The 25,450-nt window shown below is 56.6% G+C and overlaps 1 protein-coding gene across 2 annotated transcripts in view; it reads right to left on the reverse strand.

The window, feature by feature from the left end:
- KCNN3 (potassium calcium-activated channel subfamily N member 3) overlaps window positions 1-25,450 on the reverse strand; it is a 137,141-nt gene that overhangs the window by 26,387 nt on the left and 85,304 nt on the right. For both annotated transcript variants that reach the window (XM_045784128.2, XM_045784127.2), the window contains exon 4: window positions 1,122-1,263. In XM_045784128.2, coding sequence (XP_045640084.1) covers window positions 1,122-1,263 — 142 coding nt within the window. The remainder of the gene's footprint in view (window positions 1-1,121; window positions 1,264-25,450) is intronic.

The following is a 25,450-nucleotide window of genomic DNA, read 5'->3' on the forward strand; positions in this document are numbered from 1 at the left end:
CCTCCATGTTAATACTTTGCTAAGGGCAAAAGGCAGTCCTGGCCTGAGTCCCTCCCCTCCACCAAGATCCTGTTAGTCTACTTTAACGTATAAAAATTCCTTTGGAAACTTCCTTTATCTCTAACCCCCCAAGATACGTGTTGGCAATCATCCCCCCAGCATACGGCCCACCGATATACCTATGAAGGGTCTCATGACTCAGATTTTATTAGACGGTAATGAATGAACTTTTCCCAACAGTAGCTAGCCCCCTCAAGGTCCTGGAAACCTTGCTTCCAAAATTCCCTAGAGACTTACGCTATCCCTAGCCCCCTCCCAACTTGAGGGTATATAATGGGCCATTCCTCACCACCCCGGGGCAGCAGCTCTTTCTGCCCACGGGTCCTGTCCCCGTGCTTTAATAAACCACCATTTTGCACCAAAGACGCCTCAAGAATTCTCTCTTGGTCGTCGGCTCTCGACTCAACCCCACTGAACCTCACGTATATTCCCCAACCTCATCAACCCCACCCCTGGCTTCACTGCGTGCTTTCTCCTCTGAGCCTCGGAGTCCCAGAGCAGTGGCTGCCTGTCCCCCCGAGACGCGAGGCCAGCCACGCATCTCGGGGCCAGTGCAGGAGCGGTGGTGGGCGCCAGTGGCCTGTGGCCCCTCACTGCAGACAGCGTAGCTGTCCACCCTCACCGGCAGCCTGTGAGGAGCGCAGGGCAGGCCTTCCGTTCCCACTTGTCACAGGCTCAGGGCCCTGCCCGGTCCCCCCGCCGTGACTTCAGGCTAAGCTTTCTCAGACGTGGGGCCAAGTCTGCGGGGTGTCTGGGCAGGAAGGGAGCAGTTTAGTGTAAGCCCTGACGCTTACTGGGGTGAGTGGACCATAGGCGGGTGGGAGTGCAGGGTCAGACCCAGGCCAGCGTTGCCCGGCCCGTACGGGGGGGGGGGGTGCTGTGAACAGGCCATTAACTATCTGGAACCGGGACAGAGTCCCCTGCTAGAAAAGGAAACTAAACCCATGAGAAGCATCTGCCCTTCCCCCCGTGCAGCAGCGTCCAGGCGGGACCTGCTGGGTGGACCCCTCCAGTCCCGCAGCTCCGAGGGAAGGAGGTGGTGGGCGGAGGCAGGTACTCACCATGATGCCGGTGAGCAGACAGACGCCCTTCCCACAGTACGTGTGGGGCACCATGTCCCCGTACCCGATGGACAGGAATGTGATGGAGATGAGCCACATGGCGCCCAGGAAGTTACTGGTGACGTCCTGCTGGTCATGGTACCTGCCGAGGGGGAGACAGGACTTTAGTGGAAGGAGCGCGGCCCCAGGGTAAAGGCTGTGGGAGGATGGGTCCTTGCTGGGGAGGAAACGGGTCTTGCTGAGGTGGACACTGCAGGTGGTGGCGACCAAGGCGCCCGCCCGCCGCCGGCCTGCCCCCAGAGGCACACCGTGCCTGGTGAAACAGCTCTGGATGGAAGGTCGCGGGAATAAAGCTCCGATGTTCCCTTCTCAGCGACAGTGTGTGTGGATGTGACTGATCTGAAATCACAGGCCCCTGAACAGGGGAGACCGTCAAACAAATCACCAAACACACTTAGCAATTTTCTGTAATCCCAGAGAAGGGGCACCTGCCCGGGGCGCAGAGGGAGGCTGTCGCCACGGGGCTCTCAGGGCTGTTTGCAGGGGCGCTGATGGTCCCCCTGCTGAGTTGGACGGGGCTCTGGGCTCCCCACCCTGGGAGGCGCCCGCTGGAACGGTACTGCCCCCATTTGCTCTGTCCGGGGCCCACCGCGCCCTGTCCTTTCCCTGCCTCCTCTCATCCCCAGACACCAAGCCAGCTGTGTGCCAGGCTCTATGCTGACATACAAAGACCAACAGCACACAGCCCCTGCCCCCAGGGCTCTCAGCTCCGGCGAGGGCCGGGGAGGATGCTGACATTTGCAGAAGTGGGTGGACAGGGGAGAACGGGCAGCGACCTTGACCCAAACATAGGCAGGCTAGTGAGAGGCTGGAGTTTCCAGGCAGGCCAGGAGCAAGGGTGTTCAGGCAGAGGGAACATCCTCCTGAAAGAACGGGGCTCGACTCCCGGGCGGCAGGTGGGCCCGGTTGCCCCTGGGGTGGCAGGGCAGACGAAGGTGGGTCCTTGTTCAGAGTGTTTGCTAACAGGATCTGCCTGGACCGCACACGAGGGACTTCACAGGATGCTTTAAAAGCTAGGACACAGAGGTGAGGTAGCCAGGTGGGAAGCAGGTGCAAGGTGCTGGGAGGGAGGTGCAGCGGAGAGCCTTCACCACCCACCGGAGCCTGGCCTGAACAGATTCGAGGGAGCACATTGGCAGTGGGCTGTCCGGCCCCAGCCTGACACCTGTACCAGCAAACAGAGATGCGTGCGTTGGCCTTTCCAAGCTGTCTGCACCAGGGCATGTGCACCCAGAACTCCAGGGGAACACTGCAAGGACAGGCATCCCCTCGCCGAGCCCCGCTGCTAAGATGCCCACCTGCCCTCTTCCTGCCGCCCCACCTGCCCTCTCCTGGTTGGCTGCCTCCTCCGCCTGCGTCTGCCCGTCAGCCCACACGGGCGGAAGTGGTACAGGTTGGTGCCGCCCACTCGGATCCCCAAGACAGAGCGTGCCCTGCTCCTGTCCCAGGTGCCTCCCGCTCCCATCCCCTCAGCCCCTGTCCCTTCCACTGCTGTGCGCTGCCCTGGGGGGGGGGGTGCGTGGCGGCAGACCCCCCCTCACCCAGGGCCTGCACCGAGCTGGTGGCAGGGCATCCTTCCCGGGAGGGGTGGGCTTCGGAGTCTGTGAAGCAGCCGGACTCAGTGACAGACTGAACGTGGGGCTCGCTCAGAGAGAGCCCCATGCTGCAAGCCCGCGACACATACATAAATGTGCATGTGAGCAGAGCCGGGGTCACCGGTTCGTCCTGAAGACGTCTCGGGTCAGGCGTGAGGACGGCGAGGTTGGGGCTCAGGGCAGAGAGGACATGAGCTTGTGGCCTTGGCCTCCGCTCACCCAGCTTCAAGTCCCACGTCTGCTCAAGTGGCTCCACGCTGTGGGCCAGCGACCCAAGTCTGGCAGCCGGCTCCCCTGTCTGCTGCTAGGAGGGCCGTGCCCCACGGGCAGCACCTGCCCCGCGCTCCGCCCCAGCACGTGGCACTCAGTCCCTGTCCAGGTGCTGGTGCCGTCCGTCTGAGAAACGTCTACTGAGAAATATGGAGGGGGCGGTGTGCCAGCCGGGGAGCGAGGAGACGTGTCGTGAAGTTTGGCTGCAGAGCCGTTTGATACGGGGATGAGGGAAGCTACTGTCCATTCTTGGACACGGACGGGACACGGGACACTGGGTAGCTGAGAAAGACTCGTCCCACAGCTGCCTGTGGAGTGATGACGGCGGCGGGCCCTACACGGACCTGCTGGAAGGTCTGCAGGTGCCCAAGGAGAAGCGACGGCCGCAGGCGACCGCCTTCGTCAGCCCCGTGGACGCCGACCACGTGTCTGGGCTTAGTCTGTGGCCTGTCTTCTGCCCACGTTCCTGGCGCGGCCGTGCGTGAGGGCCTCACAGCGTCCCTCTCCTTGCAAACCCGAGGCTTAGCCGAGTGTCGCTGGCGTTCAGCAGCCCGCAGGCCCTGCTCACACGTGAGTGGCCGCCGAGAGGAAGAAATGAGAGGTCAGCGTGGGTAGCAGCAACAGGGAGCTGTCTCGTCACCTTGATGCTCGATTCACGGTTTTATTTTTCTTCAAATTCCTTTATGTTCTTGCGGGTTCCTTTTTCATTCACACACACCACCCTATTGCTGCTAATCGTGTGGGGAGTAGAAGCAGGTCTTGCGGACGCCACTCACGCTTCGCTTGTCAGACTTGAGTGCTGTCCCCTCTGGGGGTCACGGAGACACCCACTGTCCCGCGTCATGGAGACAGAGGCGTGCGGCTCACCGGGCGGGAGGCGATGAGCCGCCGCGAGGGCTGGGGATCGAGGGCTGTGGGCGTGGAGAGGAGAAGGTGTTTTCAAACCTATTCGCGATAGTGCCGTGGTTTGCACCGGTCACACATCCATGGACTCATGTCATGCTATTTTTCGCAACAGGGAATTTTTCAGAGAACCATCTTTTTCTTTAAGGGCTAGGGAGGAAAGGCGTGTGTGTTTTTTAAGGATGTTATTATAGTTATTAATTTCTCATTAGAGTGTGGACTATTTTTTTTTCATTTTTTAATATTATGAGGCAAATGGTAGATACAGGCGACCACGTGACACTTGGCGGCAAATTAAACGCACATGCCCCTCAGACCTTCCACACGGGCAGACAACCGGGGTCCCCAGAAACCCGAGGAGAGTCTCTAACGTGAAAGCCACAGACCGAGTCAGTTCAACAAAGAAACAGGACTTTGGATCCCGTGCAGACCAGGGAAGAGCATGTGGGGTAACCCTGTCCTGAGTCAACACCGTGAGAGAGACGACACTCTGGCCCCAGGAGATGCAAGGCGACACTGGACAAGGGGGTCTTTCTAGAAGGGCTGGGGGTCAGTGGAGGGGTCTCCCAAAAGGCAGAGATGAAAATAGGAGAAAATCACTGAACCCATCTGCCAATTCAAATAATAACAGTTTCAGAAAGAGAACTGGAAAAATGGAGGAGGAGGAGAGAAGTAATCTTAAAGAAATCATCAAAAAAATTTTCCAGAACTGAAGGACGTAAGTTTCTAGATTGAGGGCCCCCTGTCCCCAGCGCAGTGGATGAAAAGACCCACACTGAGGCACATTACTGTGAAATTTCAGAACACAGGGGGAAGGAGAGCTGCTGTGGGAGTTCCAGAGCCAGTGAGGGAGAGAGGGAGGGAGAGGGTGGGAGGGGGAGAGAGGGAGGGAGAGAGGGAGAGATGGGGAGGGAGATAGAAGGAGAGAGGGAGGGAGGGGGAGGTCAAATACAATGAACCAGAAATCAGGGTAACTTTGGACTAGCTGACAGCAACACTGGAAGCCAGCAGGCCTGGAACAACGGTTTCGAAATTCTAAAGGGAAAGTATTTCCAAAGCAGCCAAGGTATTGTGGAGTCTGAAGGGAGAGCGGAGACATGCTCAGACCTGCAGGACTCAGAGACTGGCCTCCTCTGCGCCCTTCACACGAAGCCACAGAAGCTGTGTCACCAGCATGAAAGGGTGAACCAAGAAGGAGGGAGCCTGGGACAGAGGGGGTGAGACCCGGGAGGACAGTGGAAGTGAGGCCCAGGGGGACAGAGGCCCAGGGGGACGGGGCCCGGTGGTCCTTGGATGCTGGCCGAGTGCCAGGCTGGAGCAGGTCAGAGGCCCTGGGAGACATTTCTCCAAGAAGACAGAATTGATAGAAAATCGAATGTGCCTGAAGATCCTGAGAAAAGGTGGGGCCGCCGCCCGAACGTGGAGCTGAGTCAGCGATTAATACAGGAAAGAACTGAGCACACGAACCGACACGGTGATTCACCAGGAGAAACAAGTTGGCCGGAGAGGTGTCACCATCCTTTCCTGACGGCACAGGTAGGAACAGAGCACGTGTGTGCTGGCAGGACGTGACGTCAACTAGGATTAGGGGAGGCCGGGACGGTGATGGGAGGCCGGGGGGCCACATCCTCACCTCCCACGTGGGAAGCAAGCGGATGGCGCCAACAGGAAGCTTTGGAGACCAGCAGCACAAGCCCGCACCGCGAGCAGCGAGGGGCACAAGGCCGGCAGACAGCTCCCGCTGGAGAACGGCAGGTGGGAAGAACCGGCACGAACCACCGACTCCAAGGTGCAACCTTGTGGAACTTCCATGATATCAAACATAAAACCAAGCCCAAGAGAAAAAACCACAATGCATGTCACGTAAAATTCAGTTATGAAGCATAGACACGAAAGAAGCGTCCCCGAGCTTACCGCGCCAGCCGCCTGCGGGATGGCCCCCTGCACTCCGTTCTGGGCTCCGCATCCTGAGCTGGCGATCACTGTGGCCCTTCCACACAGGTGCACATGCCTGAACGGCACACGGTTTAGCGGCCTGTCTCCGAGTGCCATAAAAATGAAGTCACACGCCAAGAGGACAGTCCCCAGCGGTCCCCCTCCTCCTTCTGCCCGTGGCTGGACCTATCGGTTGTTTCTAACACGTGGCAGAAGTGACGGGCTGTCACCTCTGAAATCCCATAAGAAGACCACAGCCTCTGTCTCAGGTCATGTCTACCTTGGGAGAAGCCACTTGCCCTGCCGCGACGTGACCCCGTGGAGAGGCCGGGGTGGCGAGGGGCCACGGCCCACCCACAGGCCTCGGAGTGAGCCTGGAAGCAGAGACCCTTCTCTTGAGCCTAGAGAGGAGCCCACAACCGGGCCAGCAGCTTGGCCACAACCTCAGGAGAGACTCTGAGCCAGAGGCACCCTTTTAAGCTGCCCCTGATTCCCCGACCTTTAGCAACCGTGATAGGAAACACCTGCTGTTCGAAGCTGCTAAATTACGGGACAGCTTGCTACACAGCAACAGACAGCTGGCACGGGGAGCGCTTCTATGAGCTGCACACTTGCACGCGGCTCGTGGGCTGACCTGTGTGGCCACGGGACTTCCTGTCCTGGACGTGATGCTGTGTGTATTCATTCACCTGGGGGTGGACGTCTGGTCTCCAGTTTTCTCCTCCAGTGAGCAATACCGCTGTCGACAACCTTAAGCATCGTTCCTGGAGCATTGCCTTAAGCGTCTCTGGGCCACGCACCTAACCGTGGGCTTGCGGGCTTTTAGGGCGTGTACGTACTTAACTTCGTCAGGAAACACCAACGATTGTCCAAAATGGCAGCAGCACCGTTAGGCTTCCGCCGGCAGGATTACAACTTTCCTGTCGCTCTGTGTCCTCATCAACACTCACCATCGTCCGACAAGTTTTGGCAAACTAGTGGGTAAACAAACTGGTACTCATCGTGGTTTACTCGGTGTTTCTCCGATGAAAGCTGAGTATCCTTTCATATGTTTATTTGTCCCGTTTCCTCTTCTGTGAAGTATCATTCCTGACTTTTGCCCATTTTCCCATTGCTTTGTTTTTGTCTGTTTTTCTCATGGGTTCTAAGAGTTCTTTTTATATTCTAAAGAAAAACTTTGTCAGTTTTTGTGTTGAAAATTCTTTTTCCAGTTTGTGCCTGTCTTTTTTTTCCTTTATAGTATTTTTGATAAATAGAAGTTTTGAATTTTACTGTAGCTGAATTATCATCCTGTTCGCTTATAACCAGTGACATATAATTTTTTAAAAGAAATACTTGTCTTCCTGCAGTTATAAGACTTTTAAATGTTTCTACATGTTGTCTTTCACACTTAAGTCTTTAATTCACCTGGAATCGATTTTGCATACGGTGTGAGGTAGGGATATGCCTTCCTTTCTGTCGTGTGGATAACCAGTCATCCTCGGCCCACACGACGAGCAGTGCCCCCCCCCCCGTCATATGGATTTTACATGGAAGTGATATATTTCTGGGCTCTCTATTCTGTTTCATCAGCCTGCATGTCAACCGCTGCGACTCCTTTCTACTCCTCTTTGTAGCCTTTTCCACGTATCTTCTCAGGGCCTAGCACAGAACAGGCGCTCAGTTAGTATTTGTGGACTGAATACGGCCTGCTTGTGACTTTTCCTGTCCCGTGGGAAAGTGATGCTTGCTTCAGGAATTCCGCGAAGCACGAAGCACGTTGAGGTGACTACAGCTGCTCTTTTCAGCAGGTGGAGTTCTGTTGGCTGCCGAATCCCTTGGTCTTGGAGTCAGTTCTCGCCAATAAAGAGAACTCAGCTCCTTGCCAGTAGCTGTGACCTGACTCTTTTCACGTGGATCTTAGTGATTTGATGGACATTCATTCTGGGTCTGGTCTGTTTGCTGGAGATGTTAGGGATCAAGCTAAGTGCACTGCCTTGTCCTCACCTTCCACTCACCGTCCAGCATCACACAGTCAGACCCCAGGTCCCCTGAGCCGTGGATCCTGTGCTTAAGTTCCCCAACAAAAACCCCAACATCATGGACCCCTCGATCCCTCGACTTGACCCCCTGGTGTGCTTCAATACTGCTGATGCCTCCCTTCTCAGAGCCTGCTCCTTTGGCCCTGGCGACAGCTGGCTGTCCTGGTTTCCTCCTGCTCTGACCATCCCTCTTGGCTCCTTCGGCTGGCCTCCTCTTCAGCATTCTCTGCAGCATGCTCCCCTTGGGTATACCGCTTTTCTCGCTCCCATGACGCCTGCCACTGTCCTCACTGACCCTTCTAAGGGACGCTTCTAGAGCCAGCTCAAATCTTATCCGCCCCCCCCCCCCCAGCCACAGTGAGCTCTTAGCCTCTAACCCCATACCGCCCAGCCTTTGCACTGTCCACGTGCTGCCTGCACTGTGCGGGACACCCCAGGCTGTGCACGGGCTGCAGGGCCAGACTGCCTAGGTTCGAATCTGGGTTTGCCCCTTAGTGTCTGCATGCCCTTGTCCTCAGTTTTGCTGTCTGTAAAAGGGGATAACTGTACAACATGCACAGAGTGACCGCTGGGGTTGGATGAGCTGGTATTTCCAAACGGAACAGTGCCTGGCCCACTGTCTACCAGCAGTGTTGGCTCTGGTGCTAGGACCATCTCCATCACCACCGCCCAGGCTCCTCACTGCAGAAAGAACGCAGAATCTGGAGCCCAAAGCCTGCCTTTCAAGTTCTAATGGGTGTGTGACCTAGAACAAAGTACTTCACTGTCTCAGGATCAGCTTCCTCGCTGGGGAAGCGGAGTGTAATGTCTGCCCTGACCATCTCACAGGGTGTGGGGACAAGGAAGGGCTTTGTCCACTACACAGCCAGGTGTGAGACTGCCTCTTGATGATCACGACCCCCTCGCCGCCCCCTCCCCTTTGCGCCTTCTCCCCCTGGGACCCCTCCCATCCAGACTCATCCCAACAGGACCCATCCCACTCTGGGCTCATCCCACACTGGACCCCTCCCACCCAGAGCCTCTCCCACCAGGACTCCGCCCACCCGGGGCTCCTCCCACCTGGGGGCTCGCCCACCCGGGACTCACACCCAGGGACAGGGGCATCCTGGGGGACAACAGGCTCACGGCACTGCAGGAAAAATGTGACTCCTCCCAGGCTCTCTTACTCGGCGCTGCCCCTTCCCTCTGTGATGATTTGCGGTTTGGACCCCTTATCTCTCTCTATCAATCCTGTCTGCTCCATCCACAGAGTATGTCCAAAATCGGACCGGTCCCCACCGCCTCTGCAGCTGCCACCTAGTCCAGGCCTGTCCTCTCACCAGGACCGTGACAGCCGTCCCCCAACCGATCTGCTTCGGCCCTTGCGACCCCCACCCACCCCTCCACCAACAGCAGCCAGGTGGTCCTTTCAGAAAGCAAGACAGACCGTGTCAGAAATTCCTGTCTCTCAGAGCAGAAGCCGGAGCCCTGATGGGGGCCCACGAAGGCCTATGGCACCCCCACCCTGGGGGCCTCTCTGACCCCACAGTCCGTGAGCCGCCCTTCATGGCTCTGCTCCTGCCACCTGGTGTCTGCTTTACTCCTGCTCGACTCTGGGTCCTGCTCTTCTTCCCCAGAAGGCGCTCACCTCACATGCTTTCAGGTCTTTGCTCGACGTCAGGCTCTCAGGTCCCCTGTCGACCCCAGTTACAACTGCAACCTGCCCCGTCCCCTTGCCCCGTGCACAGATCCCCACCTGACATAATATATACTGGGTAAGCTCTGTGTTTCTTGGCTGTCAACCCCGTTAGAACATAAGCCTCATGAAGGACAGGACGGCCCCTACTTTGCCTGCTGCCGTATTTCTAGCACTCAGTAAATATTTGTTGAATGAATGAATGAGTGAATGATCCCATTTTGTCTTTATCACAAGCCAGCAGGACAAGGTTGAGGACAGGGGCTCTCGCCCCGGTTTTATCATGAAGCAACGAGCAGCTCAGGAGAGTAACTGGCCACACCAGCTTCTCAGAGAAGTGAGTGAAAGGCTGACCCTAAAAATGGCAGCTGCCGTGAGCAGGGGCGGGGTGGGGCGAGGGGCGCCGTGGCCACCCACTCCTGTGGCAGAGCCCCTGCCCAGGCCCTGCCAGGGGGATGGAGGCCGGCGTGAGCGAGCGCGACAAGCTCTGGCTCCCGGCGGCGCTCTCGTGAGCTCTGGGTCTCACTCCTGCCCCTGCCTCTGTCCACACCGCGATACCACCGGCTAACGATGGAGCACCCTCAGAAGGCTGGAGGGGTGAGTCCAGCTTCGGGGGGTCGCTGCTGTGTCCTAAGGGTGTTCTGTGAGCCGGTTTCAGAGGCTCTGGGAAATGCTCGATGGGGGGAGAGCCACTGACCCGTGACGGCAGCTGAGCAGAGAGCAGCTCATGGGCCCTTTCTTGCGACTGCAGGTGAATTCACATCAAGGCAAAGAAAAAAGGAAAGTTCTTTCTTTTCTTAAAACCCATTTCCCTTATAAACATCTTGAAGAGTGAAATGAACGGCTTTGGGGACCCAGGCTGCCCGCGAGCCCAGCAGCCCTCACGCCCAGGACGGTGCGTGCACACAGATAATGCACTTTATCGCTAGATCCGGCGTCCCAGGCGTTAAGAGCTCGCTTTGAACTTAGGGAAGGAAGGATGCTTCCTTCTACTGATAACTCAAGGCAATAGCCCTGGATCTTTCCAAAGCAAGTCTAATCTTTTATTTCCAGCCCCGAGAGCTACCAGCATGGGCGCAGGGCCTCTAGTGATTTTGAAAGGGGGAGAAACCCACCACCACCAAGAAGCACAACAGCCTCCACAAGCCAGCTGCGACTCGCCACCGAGCAGACATGGCTCGTGGCCCTTCTGCGGACAGTTTGGTGTGGATTTCCTCACACATGTGCTGACATGCACGTCTCCTCTGGCAGTTTTCTCTGCAGACTTTTGCCAAATGTGGAAGACTCGGGACATGGGGTTGGTGTCACCCATCTGGAGCGACCTGTCTTGACAGGCCGTGGCGGGAGGTCCAAGCAAGAACGCCAAGCTCAGCCTCCCTCGGTGGGCACTTCTCTTCTCTTGGGGCTCTTCCTCCCTTTGTTCTGCTGACATATTTGCCCAACGTCTCCAGTTTGCCAACGGAGGCACCGTTACTTCCACAGGCTGCTTCCTTCACAAAGGGGAACGCTGTCAGCCTCCCTGAATGGTTATTAAATTAAAAGCCAGATGGCTATCTGGCAAACCCTTCTGAGTCAGTTTCTCTATTTGCAATGTTTTCTTTCTTCTTATTAAAAAATATTTCCATGTTTCCTGATTTGGAAATGTTTCATAAAAATGCATGAAAATGGAGAAAAACAATATGTTTGGGAGAAGCACTGGAGCATGGGAAGCGCGTCCTCCACGGTATTTGGAGGTGGCTGCGGGAGAGGGCACGGGGCGCGGGACCCAGCACTGCCGGCTGTCGGCTACACGGCCCAGGTGCGGCGCGGGCCCCTCCCCATCGGCCTTCCTTCTGTAAGACGCACCGCTCCCTGAGGTCCTGCCGATGGTAAAATATAAGGGCCTGCTCAGTGCCTGGCATGTGCCAGGGCTTAATGGATGAGTTCATTAGGTCGACAGCTATGAATGAGCCCCTACTATGCACCAGACTTGGCTTGAGGGATGAGTTCATTAGGTCGACAGCTATGAACAAGCCCCTACTACGCACCAGACTTGGCTTGAGGGATGAGTTCATTAGGTCGACAGCTATGAACGAGCCCCTACTACTCACCAGACTTGGCTTGAGGGATGAGTTCATTAGGTCGACAGCTATGAATGAGCCCCTACTATGCACCAGACTTGGCTTGAGGGATGAGTTCATTAGGTCGACAGCTATGAACAAGCCCCTACTATGCACCAGACTTGGCTTGAGGGATGAGTTCATTAGGTCGACAGCTATGAACGAGCCCCTACTACTCACCAGACTTGGCTTGAGGGATGAGTTCATTAGGTCGACAGCTATGAACGAGCCCCTACTACGCACCAGACTTGGCTTGACGAATGAGTTCATTAGGTCGACAGCTATGAATGAGCCCCTACCTCGCACCAGACTGGGCTTGACGAATGAGTTCATTAGGTCGACAGCTATGAACGAGCCCCTACTACGCACCAGACTTGGCTTGACGAATGAGTTCATTAGGTCGACAGCTATGAATGAGCCCCTACCTCGCACCAGACTGGGCTTGACGAATGAGTTCATTAGGTCGACAGCTATGAACGAGCCCCTACTATGCACCAGACTTGGCTTGAGGGATGAGTTCATTAGGTCGACAGCTATGAACGAGCCCCTACTATGCACCAGACTTGGCTTGATGGATGAGTTCATTAGGTCGACAGCTATGAACGAGCCCCTACTACGCACCAGACTTGGCTTGAGGGATGAGTTCATTAGGTCGACAGCTATGAATGAGCCCCTACCTCGCACCAGACTGGGCTTGACGAATGAGTTCATTAGGTCGACAGCTATGAACGAGCCCCTACTACGCACCAGACTTGGCTTAAGGGATGAGTTCATTAGGTCGACAGCTATGAACAAGCCCCTACTACGCACCAGACTGGGCACCTACTTTGTGCAACTTACATTCCCAGGAGGGAGGCCGACCAATAACACGAAAACAAAAAAGGCCAAGTTGCAATTGAGACGTGAGCACCCAGGAGCGGCGCGGTGCCCCTGGGGGGACTCTGAGGACGGGACACGCACGCCACCTAGGACGAGCAGGGGGAGGAGGGGGGGGGCCTCCAGGTGGGGGAGAGGCAGGGCCAATAAAGAGGTTCTGTCAAAGTCCACAGCCCAGGGCTCTGAAGAGTGGAGCCCAAGAGCCATGGGTGCCTCTTGCCTGCATGGTGGGTCACCTGCACCCCAGGCCGCGCTCCCCTGCTTCTGTTGTTCCTTCTAGAGCCTCTGTGCTCTGTCTTCTCCCTCATTCTTTTCCTCTGTGTCACCTTCCCCCATGGGATCTAATGGTGTGCTTGCTCCTGGGATCGCCCTTCTGCATGGCCCCGGGCCAGCCCGTGAGGCCAGGGTTTCAGGGAGGGGGGGACATTAAATCTGGTCTCACCTCCCTCCCCTCTGTGGGCCTCTGCTTTCTCTCACAGCTGCTGCCCCTGGTTTTCATTCAGCACCGCCTACCCGGTCTGCCACACGTGCGCTGTTTTGCTCCTGGTTGGGACGTTTCCCGACATCCACCATCAGTCACAGCGCTGACTCGGAAGCAAAGTTTTTCATACACAGAGACAAGAATCCCTGCGGCTGGGATTCTTGTAAAGCATTTCCTTCAAGACCTTAGAGATGGTCTGTTTCTCATCTCACTCTGTTTCTGGGACGCTTTCTGTGAGGCAGGTAGGCCTGGAGATGTAGCTCTATTGTACAAAATAACAATAATCGTTACCGTTTGTCAAGCGCGGGCCAGGTGCAACACGGGCCAGCCTCTGTACATTATCTTAATCTTCGCGGTAACAAGGTTCGTATCGTCATTTCCTGGTTTCTTGAACTGGAAACTCAGGCTCAGTTGTAGTTGGGAACTTGCACATAATAAAACATCTACCACATGGCAGAGCCTAAGTGTGAGCTTGGCTTGGCTGATTCCACAGCCCCATCTTCGACCATATCATGCCTTTGAGGAAGTGGAGGCCCAGAGTAATTGACTGGAGACTGCTGGGAAGTCTGCCTTTCTTGGGTACCTGATCCTAGATCTGTATTGCAATGAGCTGGCCTCACAAGGGAGCAAGCCGGAGCCAGGGCTGCCCTGTTCAGCGGTGCAGGTTGTACACTGTGCAACTCCAAGGAGCACCATTCATGGAGACGTCAATGTGAACGCCGCCCCCTGGAGGGCAATGCCGTGTAGGCGGTGGTCCTGGTTGGAACCTCAAAGGAAAGAAGGGTGTCTTTCTCCTCTCAGTTACACTTTCCAAAGAGAATTAAAGGCAGGCAGCTCCCCAGGAGAGCAAATGTTGAGGAGGGCACAGAGCTGCAGTCTTGCCTGGGCTGTGTTAGTGTGGGAAGGAGGTGGGGACCACCCGGGGACCAAGAACAAAGAGGAAGAGGATGAAGAAATGCCCTGGACAGAAGTTTTCTTGTTGCTGTTTCCCAGAGCAGTGAGGCTTCCAGTTAGGGCGTGGGAGCTCTGCTTGGACAGCCTCCCCTGCCACAGAAAAGAGCGGGCGCCCAAGAGGAGAGGGACGTGGCTGTGGGGCCCAGGGCTGCAGGATTCTCCCTGACCACCAGCTGCCTACATGTGGAGTGTGGCTGTCTCCAACCTCTTTCCACAGGCCTGGGCATGCAGGTGGCACGTGCCCTTGGACTTCTGGTGGTGGGCCCTGGTCAGAAGAGTGACAAGTCTGGGGGAGGCTGGGTCTCAGGGGCTGGTCCAGGCCCACCTGTCCCACAGCCAAACCACCCAGACCTTGGCTGACATGATTAGATGGAAAGTCCTGGAACACGTCAGAAATAATGCAAATTCTGAAGCTCGTACCATGTGGCGAAAGGAGCGGAGCCAGCTAGCACACACCCAACTCTTCCTGCCAAGGGGAGACTTTCTTGCTGGAGGAACTTGTAAGTCTCCCAAGATCTCGGAAAGCGGCAGCTGGAAGGAGAGGCTCACGTCCTGGGGCGCAGGCCAAACGGCTTGTGCGCCTCTCCGTGCTTGTCTCTGCGGCCTCGGGAGCAGAACGAGAGGATGCAGCTGGGGCCGGACTGCCCTCCGCGTCCAGGTTCATGTTTTTGGCCTCTAGAGCTGAGACGTTCTTGCTGGAGGGGAGCAAGGGGCACGACAGGAGAAGAGATGGGCCCTGGGGGGCCTGAAGGGCACGGCGTCAGGTGACCCCTCGCTGCCGCATCTGCTCATCTGTGAACTGAGGGGGCCTCGCCACGGGGCCGCAGGGCCCTCCAGCTCCCGGCGGCTGCAAGTTCTGATAGCGCCTTCCCAGCCTGGTGCCCACACGGGACGGAGCTGCAGCCCCCACCCGGACTGCCTCAAGGGGCCCGCTGGGGAGGACACAGATTCCCAGGAGGCTCAGTGACAAGTGTCTGCGTGCAGGGTCTCTGCCCGCAGAATGGGCTTCTCCTGGGGAACGTCAGCCCAGAGCCCAGGACTGTCCAGAAGGGAAAGACACGGACTCGCGGTGAAGACCTGGGCAGGAGGCATGTTGCCTGTTGGGTCATCTTTGTCCCTGGGAGTCACTGAGCCTTGGGGCTACCTCCAGCCCGTCCAACCTCATTCCTTTCAGGTGAAGAGACCGAGGCTGGAGAGGGGCCTGGTAGGACCAGCGCGCTGTGCCCTCACCACCCCGCTGCCTCTTCCGCCCGAGGTACCAGCCATGTACGCCCGCGGTCCGCCCCAGGAGAAAGACCCTCGGCTGGGGTCTCAAACTCTCTCCGACTTGCTGTGGGACTCTGGGCAAGTCACTTCTGTCCTCTGGGCCTGGGTTCCCTGATCCGTAAAAGGGGAGAATGTGGCTCAGTGAGCTCCAGAGCCCCTTCCAGCTCGAAGGTGGGGGTTTCTTGATCACATTCTGCCCTTCCCCCAGCTCCTGCCCAGGCTCTGGGTGCTTGTGGCTGGGTACCGACCACAGACAGACCCCAGGTGTCTTCACAGACAGGTGGCCTTCGGTGTCCTGTGGGGAACACGAGGCAGTCAGTGGAAGCGGCCTTGACCCAGCTTCCCCTCACCCCTGCAAGGAGCTGCCCTGCTACATGGAGCCTCTCCGGGCCCCTCGCTGAGACCTTCGACCCCTGAACACACAAGATTCCTGCAACAGGGCAGGTGAGGGGGAGCCGGGCGTGCCTGCCCTCAGGCCGCCATGCTAGCCCGGCTGCCTCTGTCCCCTTCCTCCTCCCTGGCAGCCCCGCGAGGCCCCGGCTCCTTCATCCCGGCGCCCAGCTCCACTCTGCTTTACAGGAAACAGCGTCACAGAAGATGCTCTTTACGCGTTGCCAGGCAACAAACACTGCCTGGAAACTGCAACCCACCTCTGACCCTTCTCTGGACAAAACCGCAGAGGAGGGGCGGAGCAGGTGGTGCCCAGGAGCAGGTGGTGCCCAGGAGCAGCAGAGAGAGCGGAGTCAAAGCCCGACGGCTGTCAAGCCGGGAAGCCGACAGACGGGGAGGAGAACCCGGCTCGCTGAAACGAGGGAGCAGAGACGCAGACATGCAGGAAAGGCCTCTTTTATTTATTTATTTATTTATTTATTTATTTTTGGATCGAATCCGTCGTGATTAGCGCCGGGGCTGCTGATGGTGACGGTTCCTGCAGCAAACGCGCACCTAGCGGCTTCTCTTTTCACCTGGCGAGTGATTTTAATAAACGCGCCCTGAACAATAGCACGATTCCCCACAGACTCTCCAGGAAACACAACTGTCCCGAAACAAGGATCTCCCCGCCATCATCGTCACCCGCTCCCCCAAACACAGGTTTGTTTGCTAGTTAGCTCGGGCAGCCTTGGGCACTGGAGCCTTGGAGCCCTGAGTGGGTCAGGGAGGGCCAGGCCGGGGGTGCCCAGGCCAGGTGACGCCCAGCCACCAAGGGACCCGGGGAGAGGCCTGCAGGACGATGGCCCTCTCCGGGCAGGAGCCGGTGCCAGCTGTGAACAATGGGATGTGTTCCTTCTTCCCTCTCCTCCTGCAAGCGCTGGGCGCTCTGGTGGACCCTTTCTTACACACTCACCTTCTGCTGGGCGAGAGCAGTCAAGCGAACGAACTCACACCACGGTGAGCAAGGCCCTGCACTGCCCTGGGCCTGTCCTTCCATCCGGGACACACAGACGGACACGGAGAAGACACTACGAAAGGTTCCCGTGAGCGTTAAATGGGATGCCGTATGCGAGAAGCCAGCACCTCACCAAGGACGACCCCGCCCCTCCTCGGCTCCAGGCCCCGGGCCCACAGCCCAGCAGCCCTGGCACTCGGCCTGATTCGGTCACAGGGACAGTCTGGCAACCTTGGGAGGGTACCGTCTAATTTCTAAACTAATGAAAAGCCTCAAGACACATTTATCCCTAAATAAAACCCACACTTTAAATTATAAACAGGAACAAAACAAATTAAGGATGCTGGTAACTAAGTGGGAGCGGTTTCATGTGTGAAGCTTGACAAAATAATTACGAAGCTCCAACCAGTTAACTACATTTATGTTTACTTAACGCCATGAGTTTGACAATGTACGTGTTTACTTTATTAATTCTGACATAGACGTTCTCAGAAAGTGTCTAGCCCGTCTCCAGCACTCCTCCACCCCCAAACCGACACGTGGCCTTGAAGGCGAAGGGCCGCATGACCTGCGGAAGTGGCTAACAGGAAGTGGCTTCCCGCGAAAACCCAGGGTGTCAACAGTACCAACCACAATCTCTGTTTTGGTCCCAGAGAGCGTACCCTCAAACAAACTGTAAAGTGACTTCATGGCCCAAACTTCAAAAAAACCCTACACTTTCTTCGTACATTTTGCTCTTTCTCCCTCGGTCCCAACACAGTCATGTAAGACAACCCCCCAATTTAACCAACACCCTGAGAGGCCTGCAGCGGGCAGTCAGGACCCCAGGGTCCCGGGTCTCTGCTGCCCTGCAAGTCGGGGGACAGGACGGATCACGGAGCCCGGTTAGCTGCCAGGCCCTTATCCCCAGGATGGGGGCTCTGGTCCCCTCCCAGGGCCACAGGAAAGCGGGAGAACACGACCCTGGAGTTTGTGGTCTTCCCGGCTTTTTCACCTCCTCTTGTTTGAGTTTCATAACCCTCCTGGGGGCTGTAGCTCCAACCCACAGATCAGAAGAATGAGACTCAGGGACAGAAAGGACCCCCGCTTGTCAGGATCCAGCTACAGGCCTAGACGCTTGTCTTAATTAACGGAGGGAAGTGACTTGCCCACGGCCACACGGCTCGGTCCTCGGTTGAGCCAGGCTGCGAGTCTGGGCTTTCAGACTTGGGCACCACTGCCTTCGAGCCTGCGCACAAGGAACCTGACATTTAGAGATGAGAGGTGTTGTTACGGTGCTCATGGTACTGAAATCGAACGTCACAGTTTTATCATGGGCGGACGAGGGTCGGGCTGCTGAGGGCCCTGACGTTGAAGTGGGGAACGTGGACTAATCTAGAGGGAGCAGTGACAGGTCCTAGGGGTAGCAGGACGTGCCTTGTGATGGTACAGTGTGAAGCCAGAGGAGCTCCTTCGACGGGCCCGCGTACGACGGCAGAGCTCTGCATCAGGGAGGCAGTGGGAAAAGATGCCCTGGAGAGAGATTGCAGAATAAGAACCACGGGCCTTGACGCCTGCATGCAGCTGGAGGGAGGGGGATGGGCGCAGGGATGCCGAACGGTGTCGAGCCTAAGAGACTCGTGACCCAACAGCCCTTCCCTGCTTCACCAGTCAAAGAACCCAGGAACGAGCCATGGCTATCCATAATACAGACCACATTTTTCCATCCAGGCAATTGACCAATGAAGGCAAGTGAAAATGACAAGTGTTACTTCCAGGAAATGTCTTTAAAGAGAAAGCACATCTGATTTTGTTCCCTCCTCCCTCCTTCAGGGTGGAAATAAATGGGATGGCCGGAGCTCCTGCAGCCTTCCTGAACTCTGAGGAAGAAACCATGACCCAAGGCTGACAGGGCAACAAGAGAGAAGGAGCCTGGGTCTCTGATGCTCTGGGGCACCACACCTGCTCTGGATTGACCCTGTCCAGCCTTTTTTGCACAACAAAGAAACTTCTACTTTGTTTAAGCTACAACTATTTTGTATTTCCTGTCCTTTGCAACCAAAAGCCAGCACTAACTGATAAAGCTCCTGAGAGAAAGAAGACAAACACAGACAAGCAGGGAGAAATTAGAAGCAGCATGACGATTCAGCACGGAGACCTGATGTCGGGACACTCAGCACACAAGAAAATGCATGTGATTCAGCGTGATGTGCTCTGGAGGCAGGGGAGCACTCCAGCTCCGCCTCTCCTCCCCTGCAACGGCGCCTCACTCACCGCCCCAGTGACTTCCTCCCCACTGCCGGTGTTTCCTCCCTGGAGGTGCCACAGCGATACTCTCGGAATGGACCAGCTAAACATCTTCAGAGGCTTCCCACAGCACTTGGCTTCGACCCCTTAACACAGCCCTGGGCCCCTGCCCTGGGCCTCCTGCCCCCTCTGCGGCCCAGGCCCTGCCACAGCCACACGCCTGTCCATCCCCTTCCTTTGGGTGACTCCACACTCCATGCTCGTCATCAGCCCAGGGCCTTTGTACACGCCGCTCTCCCCCTTGGTCTGTAAATGGCTCCTCAGGTGTCAGCCCATATCCTCCCTAGAACGACCTTCCAAGCAGGTCCCAGCGAGTCATTGCAACCTTGGGTTAGCTCCTTCGCAGAAAGCAGCACGGATTTGACATCGCTTGTTTCTCGTTACCACTTTTCCCGGGTAGACTCTCCGTGCGGGAAAAGCCCTATGTCCTGTTTTCTGACAGTAGCTGACTCCTAACACAGTGCTGGTGACCAGCGGGACTCGACAGGATTACTAACGTTGTTCCTTAGCAAACTAGTCATAACAGGGCGTCGCCACTCAGGGGAGGGGCTGGCAGGTGCGGCGCATTCGTGAGCCGGTGCGTGGGCTCTCGGTGACGGGGATGGTGGAGAACGCAGCACACCCAGGTCAAGGAGGCAGAGCTGCTAGAGGACAGACTGGAGGGACGGTCCGGAGAGCCGAGGAGGAGAGCTCAACACTCAATGCTCAGGCCACTGGTCGGATGAACTACTGTTTTTATCAGAGGGAGAGCCGAGGCAGAGGGCTGGACCCCCAGGCGAGACCCCCACCCCTTGCTAAAGCTGGGAGCAGGACACGGGCGTCTGGACATCCAGGGCCCTGCCTTATCTCCACATGGCTTATCGGCCTTCTGGCCTTCACCTCAGCCGTGACTCCTGTCAAGTGGTGGGCCGCACTGGGTGGCAGTGCTGTCAAAGGCGCCCACCCAGAGCAGGGGCCGGCCGCCCTGGGTCTCCCTCCGCAGTTCCCAGCCCATTGTGCCTGCCCTGGGGGCCTGGGCCCTTCCCACGGGCTGCGCTCACAGTGGCTCAGTTGCTTATGCGTCTGTCTTCAGCTTAGGTCATGATCCCGGGATCCCGGGATTGAGCCCCCCCTCGGGCTCCCTGCTGAGCAGGGAGTCTGCTTCTCCTTCTCCCCTCTCCCCCTCCCCCAGATCATGCTCTCTCTCTCTCAAAAAAATAAAATCTTTATAAAAAGGGAGAATGACAGCGAGAAGATGGGAATTTACCTAACACAAGGGCTGCTGAATTCAGTCTGGGATCCCCACAAATGGGGACACAGATGACCAGGGAGAAGGATGAGCCAGAGACAGCGGCCTGATCAGAACAGAGCCCTGTGACAACCTGTCCAAGGAGCAGAGACCGTTCGTTTCAAGAAGGGAGACACGTTCTCAAACAGTTAGGGCCTCCAGTGGAAGAGGGGTACCAGTCTGCTTCACCAGAGGCCACACTGTGCTGAGCGCTGTGCCCTCTGCCAGGGGCTTTCTGCGAATGATCCCATTTCCCAGATGTCCTGAGGCCCACGGGGTCGCCCGCCAAAGAGAGCAAGCCCAAGCAAGGCCCAAGCCCACATCTGCTCAGATGGTCATGGTCAATCAACCGTGTTGCTTGACTTCCTTTTGTGTTGATACAAAAAACAGAGTTAGGACCCAAGTCACAAACTACAGTTCAATTTTAACCACTATCAGGACAGTACTTCTAGGCCGGAGCTGTCTTTTGAAGTGGTGAGCTCCTCGTCCCAGGGTGCGCTCAGTAGAAGCGGAGTCTGGTCAGGTTGAGTACGCGTACAACCAGGCGCCAGACGGTCCTTGGCCCTGAGTTCAGGCCGCATCCCTCACGGGACTCAGCCTCTGGGCACTCACACTGCTGTGTGTGTGTTGGCTCAGTTGAAACATGTTTAAAATTTCCAGAAGGAGTTTTGCTAACCAGGCCTTGTGCCCCCCCTGTGGTGGGGGCCCAGTCCGTCAGGCCCATAGCAGCACGTCCGGGCTGGCCTGCAGGGGCCTAGCTGGCAGGCAGCTCCCGTGAGCCTCTGGGGAGAACAGCATGACCAGGTGTGTCAGGACTTGTGGATTCTAACCCGGATGTGGTTGCTCCTAAACGCCTGGGGGGGGTGAGTAGGGATCCAGGTAGAGGGGAGCGTGTGCGGGGAGCGCTCAGTGAGGTGCCATTTGGAGCAGAATGTGTGCTTGCCCCTATTCCTTCCCAGCTCAGCCTCTGGGGGCCTGTGGCCAAGTCTCAGGAGAAAATCCCATGAAAATCTCCCCTCGGCGGTGGTGGGAGCTGGACCGCAGGGCCCCACAGCAGCGTGGGTGTGGCACAGAGGGGGCAGGAGCCAGGGTGGTGGGGAGAGCACATTGACTCGTCCTAGACCATCGCACACTCGAAGGCTGTGGGTGAGGCCCTGTCCCTTGCTGGTGGGCGCCTTCCCTAGGGGTGCAGGGCACAATGGGGTCACCAAGGACAAACAAAACAACCCAAAGTGGAAAAGCTGACAGAATGTGGTTTTCCTGTCTTGACTAATGCCAGCCCACACGTAGCAGTGGCTGACGTGGCCTCCAGGAACCCCTCCCTCCCCTCACCTTTGCTCACTCGGAGGACTTGTGGTCCTGTTGCCTCCCCCAGGGCCCCAGGGGTCAGAATGAAGCCCGAGGCCCTTAGGCATCCCTGTAAGAGCCCCACGGCTTCCCTCGGCAGGGCACAGCCGTGTGCTTCCACTGGCAGAACGGGGAAGACGGTCATCCTAACCCATTTCTGTAGGGCTTCGTCTCTCCGATCCCGGTGGAGGAGTCCTTCCCAGCTGGAGAAGAAGGCTAGTGCTTGGTCTGGTCTTCCTAAGGCAAAGTCCTGCCCCAAACAGACCCTAACCCTTCCCAGCAGAGAGAGGTTAGGGAAACCCAGGGTTTAGCGCAACCCAGGCTGGAGTAATTTAGGGACTGACTTGACTGGAAAGATAGGAGTTCAGTTCGCACCCATGTCCCAAACTCCGTGCTTCGGAATGCTGACCTTACCGACATTTCTCATGTCCCCAAATTTCCACTCTCCTAAGAGGTGTCATCCGTTAGTATATAAATAACTTATTATTATTTAGTATAAAAGCACAAATACACTGGTCACAAACGAACCGTTTCATGCTTCAGTGTCGAAGAGCGCAAAATCCCCGCCAACGTGGAAGCGGAGTCACCGAGAACGAGGAGCGCGCGGCACGGGAGTCAAGTTGGAGAAAGTGCGCGACGAGCACCTGACTGCGGAAGGTGGGCTGCTAGGTCCGGAACGGGAAGCAGCCCTGGAGCAGAGGCCCCGCCCCGAGTCACTGGGGACTGTCTGCCGGCACGGCGTCACCTCTCTGTCTATCCTGAATCCCACAGCGCACGGAGGCCCCGCCCCGTGCAGACCCCGCCCCCCGGCCCCACCTGCCCGGCCTCCCTGCCCCGCCCCGTGCAGACTCCGCCCGCCCGCCCCCACCTGTCCGCGCTGCCCGCCCCGCCCCGTGCAGACCCCGCCCCCCGGCCCCACCTGCCCGGCCTCCCCGCCCCGCCCCGTGCAGACTCCGCCCGCCCGCCCCCACCTGCCCTCTGCCCACCGCGCCGGGTGCATACCCCACCCTCCGGCCCCACCTGTCCGCGCTCCCCGCCCCGCCCCGTGCAGACCCCGCCCGCCGGCCCCCACCTGCCCTGCCTCCCCGCCCCGCCCCGTGCAGACTCCGCCCGCCCGCCCCCACCTGCCCTCTGCCCACCACGCCCGGTGCAGACCCCACCCTCCGGCCCCCACCAGTCCGCGCTGCCCGCCCCGCCCCGTGCAGACCCCGCCCTCCGGCCCCACCTGTCCGCGCTGCCCGCCCCACCCCGTGCAGACCCCGCCCGCCGGCCCCCACCTGCCCGCCCTCCCCGCCCCGCCCCGTGCAGACCCCGCCCGCCGGCCCCCACCTGCCCTCTCTGCCCACCCTGTGCAGACCCCGCCCGCCAGCCCCACCTGTCCGCGCTCCCAGCAGCAGCTCTTTCCCACGGATACCACCTGTCCACATTGGCGGGCCCCTGAGTCCGGCCAGCCCCCAGCCGATGCTGAAGACCCCCTGGAGTCCTGCGTCTGGTCACAGCTCACCTGCAGACTCCACCTGCCCGGACGCCAGCTCTAGGTCCTCCCAGGAACGTCCCGCGGCTACAGAGGGGCTGTAAGCGCCACACCCGCCCGGGAAGGAGGACTTGCCCCGGTTCACGGACGCCGCCCTGCCCACCAAGGCCGCTGGCTGCCAGGCGGGAAGGGGGCCTTGGGAAGGAACTTGACTCTCTTCTGAGAAAAATCGTATGTAAACCCGAGCCATGCAAGCTCACTTTCCAAGCTCTGTTGACCTAAAACACGAGTTCCTGTGCAAGATGAAGAGGGGTTTTGTGGAGGGAGAAAAAAGCAACTGCTACCTTTTTCCATTAAAAAAATAAACACGAGCACATAAAGTCATGCGTTTTCATTGCAGAAAATACAATAGAACGTAATGGGGGAAATCGCCCGTCACATCCCGCAGAGAAAACGCAATATTTATGCGTTTCCAAGCATTTTCTATGCGTCTGGTATCGATTTTAAACTGGCAACACCCTATAGAATACTATTTTTGTCCTCCTTTTTCAAACACTATACCATGACTATTTTCCTGCCCGCGGGCTTCAGGAGGCTGGTTTTTACCTTGTCGCCTAAGTGCGCATCGTGCGGACGCGCTATAATGCGATTAACCGCCCAAATCCCAGCCATTTCTGTGGTTTCTGATTCTCCACTATTGGGGGGGGGCGCATGCTGAAAAATGTTGACACCAATCGATCATCCCGTTCGAACAGCGTCCTGGAAGGAATTACCGGTTGAAATTGCAAAGTCGTGAAGGCCCCCAAGACCTGCTGTCGGACGTCTTCCCCAGGATGCTTCTCCTCGAGCCCTCCTGCGGGAGAAGCGACAGCCCCCCCCCCCCCGCCAGCAAGAACAGCTTTCTCTGGCATGCATCACCCTCATTCACGTCTGTGTCAATTCCGGGGAAGCTGTCACTCTCCACGTAGCCTTCATCCGCGGTCTGTGACTGGGGAAGCTGGACGTCTGTGTTTCTTCCAACGCGGTTCTCCGATGTTGTTTAGCCTTTTTTTTTTTTTAACTGAGTTGAATTTTTCTGATTGGCTTTTGAGACTGCTTTGCATAACAGGGATATTTACTTTTCATCATGTTTGCTGCAAATATTTTCTCTAGTGTAACATTCGCTTTTAAAAGAAGTGTGTATTTTTTGGAGGACAGGAATCTAAAATCGTACGTATGTCGGGGCGCCTGGGTGGCACAGCGGTTAAGCGTGGCGTTCTGGGATCGAGCCCCACATCAGGCTCTTCCGCTATGAGCCTGCTTCTTCCTCTCCCACTCCCCCTGCTTGTGCTCCCTCTCTCGCTGGCTGTCTCTATCTCTCTCTAATAAATAAATAAAATCTTTAAAAATAAAATAAAATAAAATAAAATTGTACGTATGATGTCAGCAGATACAAAAGTCTTCTCCTTCATGTGTCTTCTGAGATTTTACGTTCTTTCCATCGCAGGATTGACGAAATGTTCACTTTGTTCTCTACAGCTTTGCTCGTGGCTGCAGTTTTCTCGGTAGCTGGTGAGAGGCGGGCTTTGATTTGATTTTTCGTCCAGGTACCTAATCTCCAATCTCCCCATTAACATTTACTGGAGAACCTGTGGCTTCCTAATTGGTTTTCCCTCTCATCACTGGGTTCTTACATACTAGGGCTTATTTGGGGCTTCCCATTAGGTTTCATTGATCTCTCATTACTGCTTTTTCAGTAATGCTGCAGGGACTTAATTACTTTCGTTTTATAATACATTTTAATATCCAGCAAAGTCCCCCCCCAATGGTCTTCTCTTTCAAAACAAGTGAAGCTACTCTCATTTATTTATTAAAACAGCCTCAGAATCAGTACTTACTCCCCCTTAAAATTCCTAATTTTGTGTCTTCTAGCTTTTTCTTTTTTTTTTTTTTTAAAGATTTTTTATTTATTTATGTGACAGAGAGACAGCCAGCGAGAGAGGGAACAGAGCAGGCGAGTGAGAGAGGAAGAAGCAGGCTCCTAGCAGAGGAGCCCGATGTGGGACTCGATCCCGGAACGCCGGGATCACGCCCTGAGCCGAAGGCAGACGCCTAACAACTGCGCTACCCAGGCGCCCCTCTAGCTTTTTCTTGATTAAATTTATTAGAAGCTGATATCATTTGGGATGTGTGAATTCTTTTTTTCACTTTATTAACTCCTGTCTTATAATCTGTTCTCCTGAGGTTTTCTTCTCCTAGTGAATTTCAGCTTATTCTATTTATTTTCATGCTTCATTTTTTTTAAATAAGAAACTTTCAGGATATTTTTCCTGTGCATAAAACTTTGGTCACACCGAGTTTGGGTACACAGTGTCATCGTTGTTTAATGGTGGTTTTGAATAATTCTTTTTTGGCCAAGTTGTAGCTAAGGAGATTACTTTAAAAGTTCCCCTA

The sequence above is a fragment of the Ursus americanus genome, chromosome 2 (assembly GCF_024610735.1).
Source record: "Ursus americanus isolate L20-20 chromosome 2, mUrsAme1.1.p, whole genome shotgun sequence".
Taxonomy (NCBI): Eukaryota; Metazoa; Chordata; class Mammalia; order Carnivora; family Ursidae; genus Ursus; species Ursus americanus.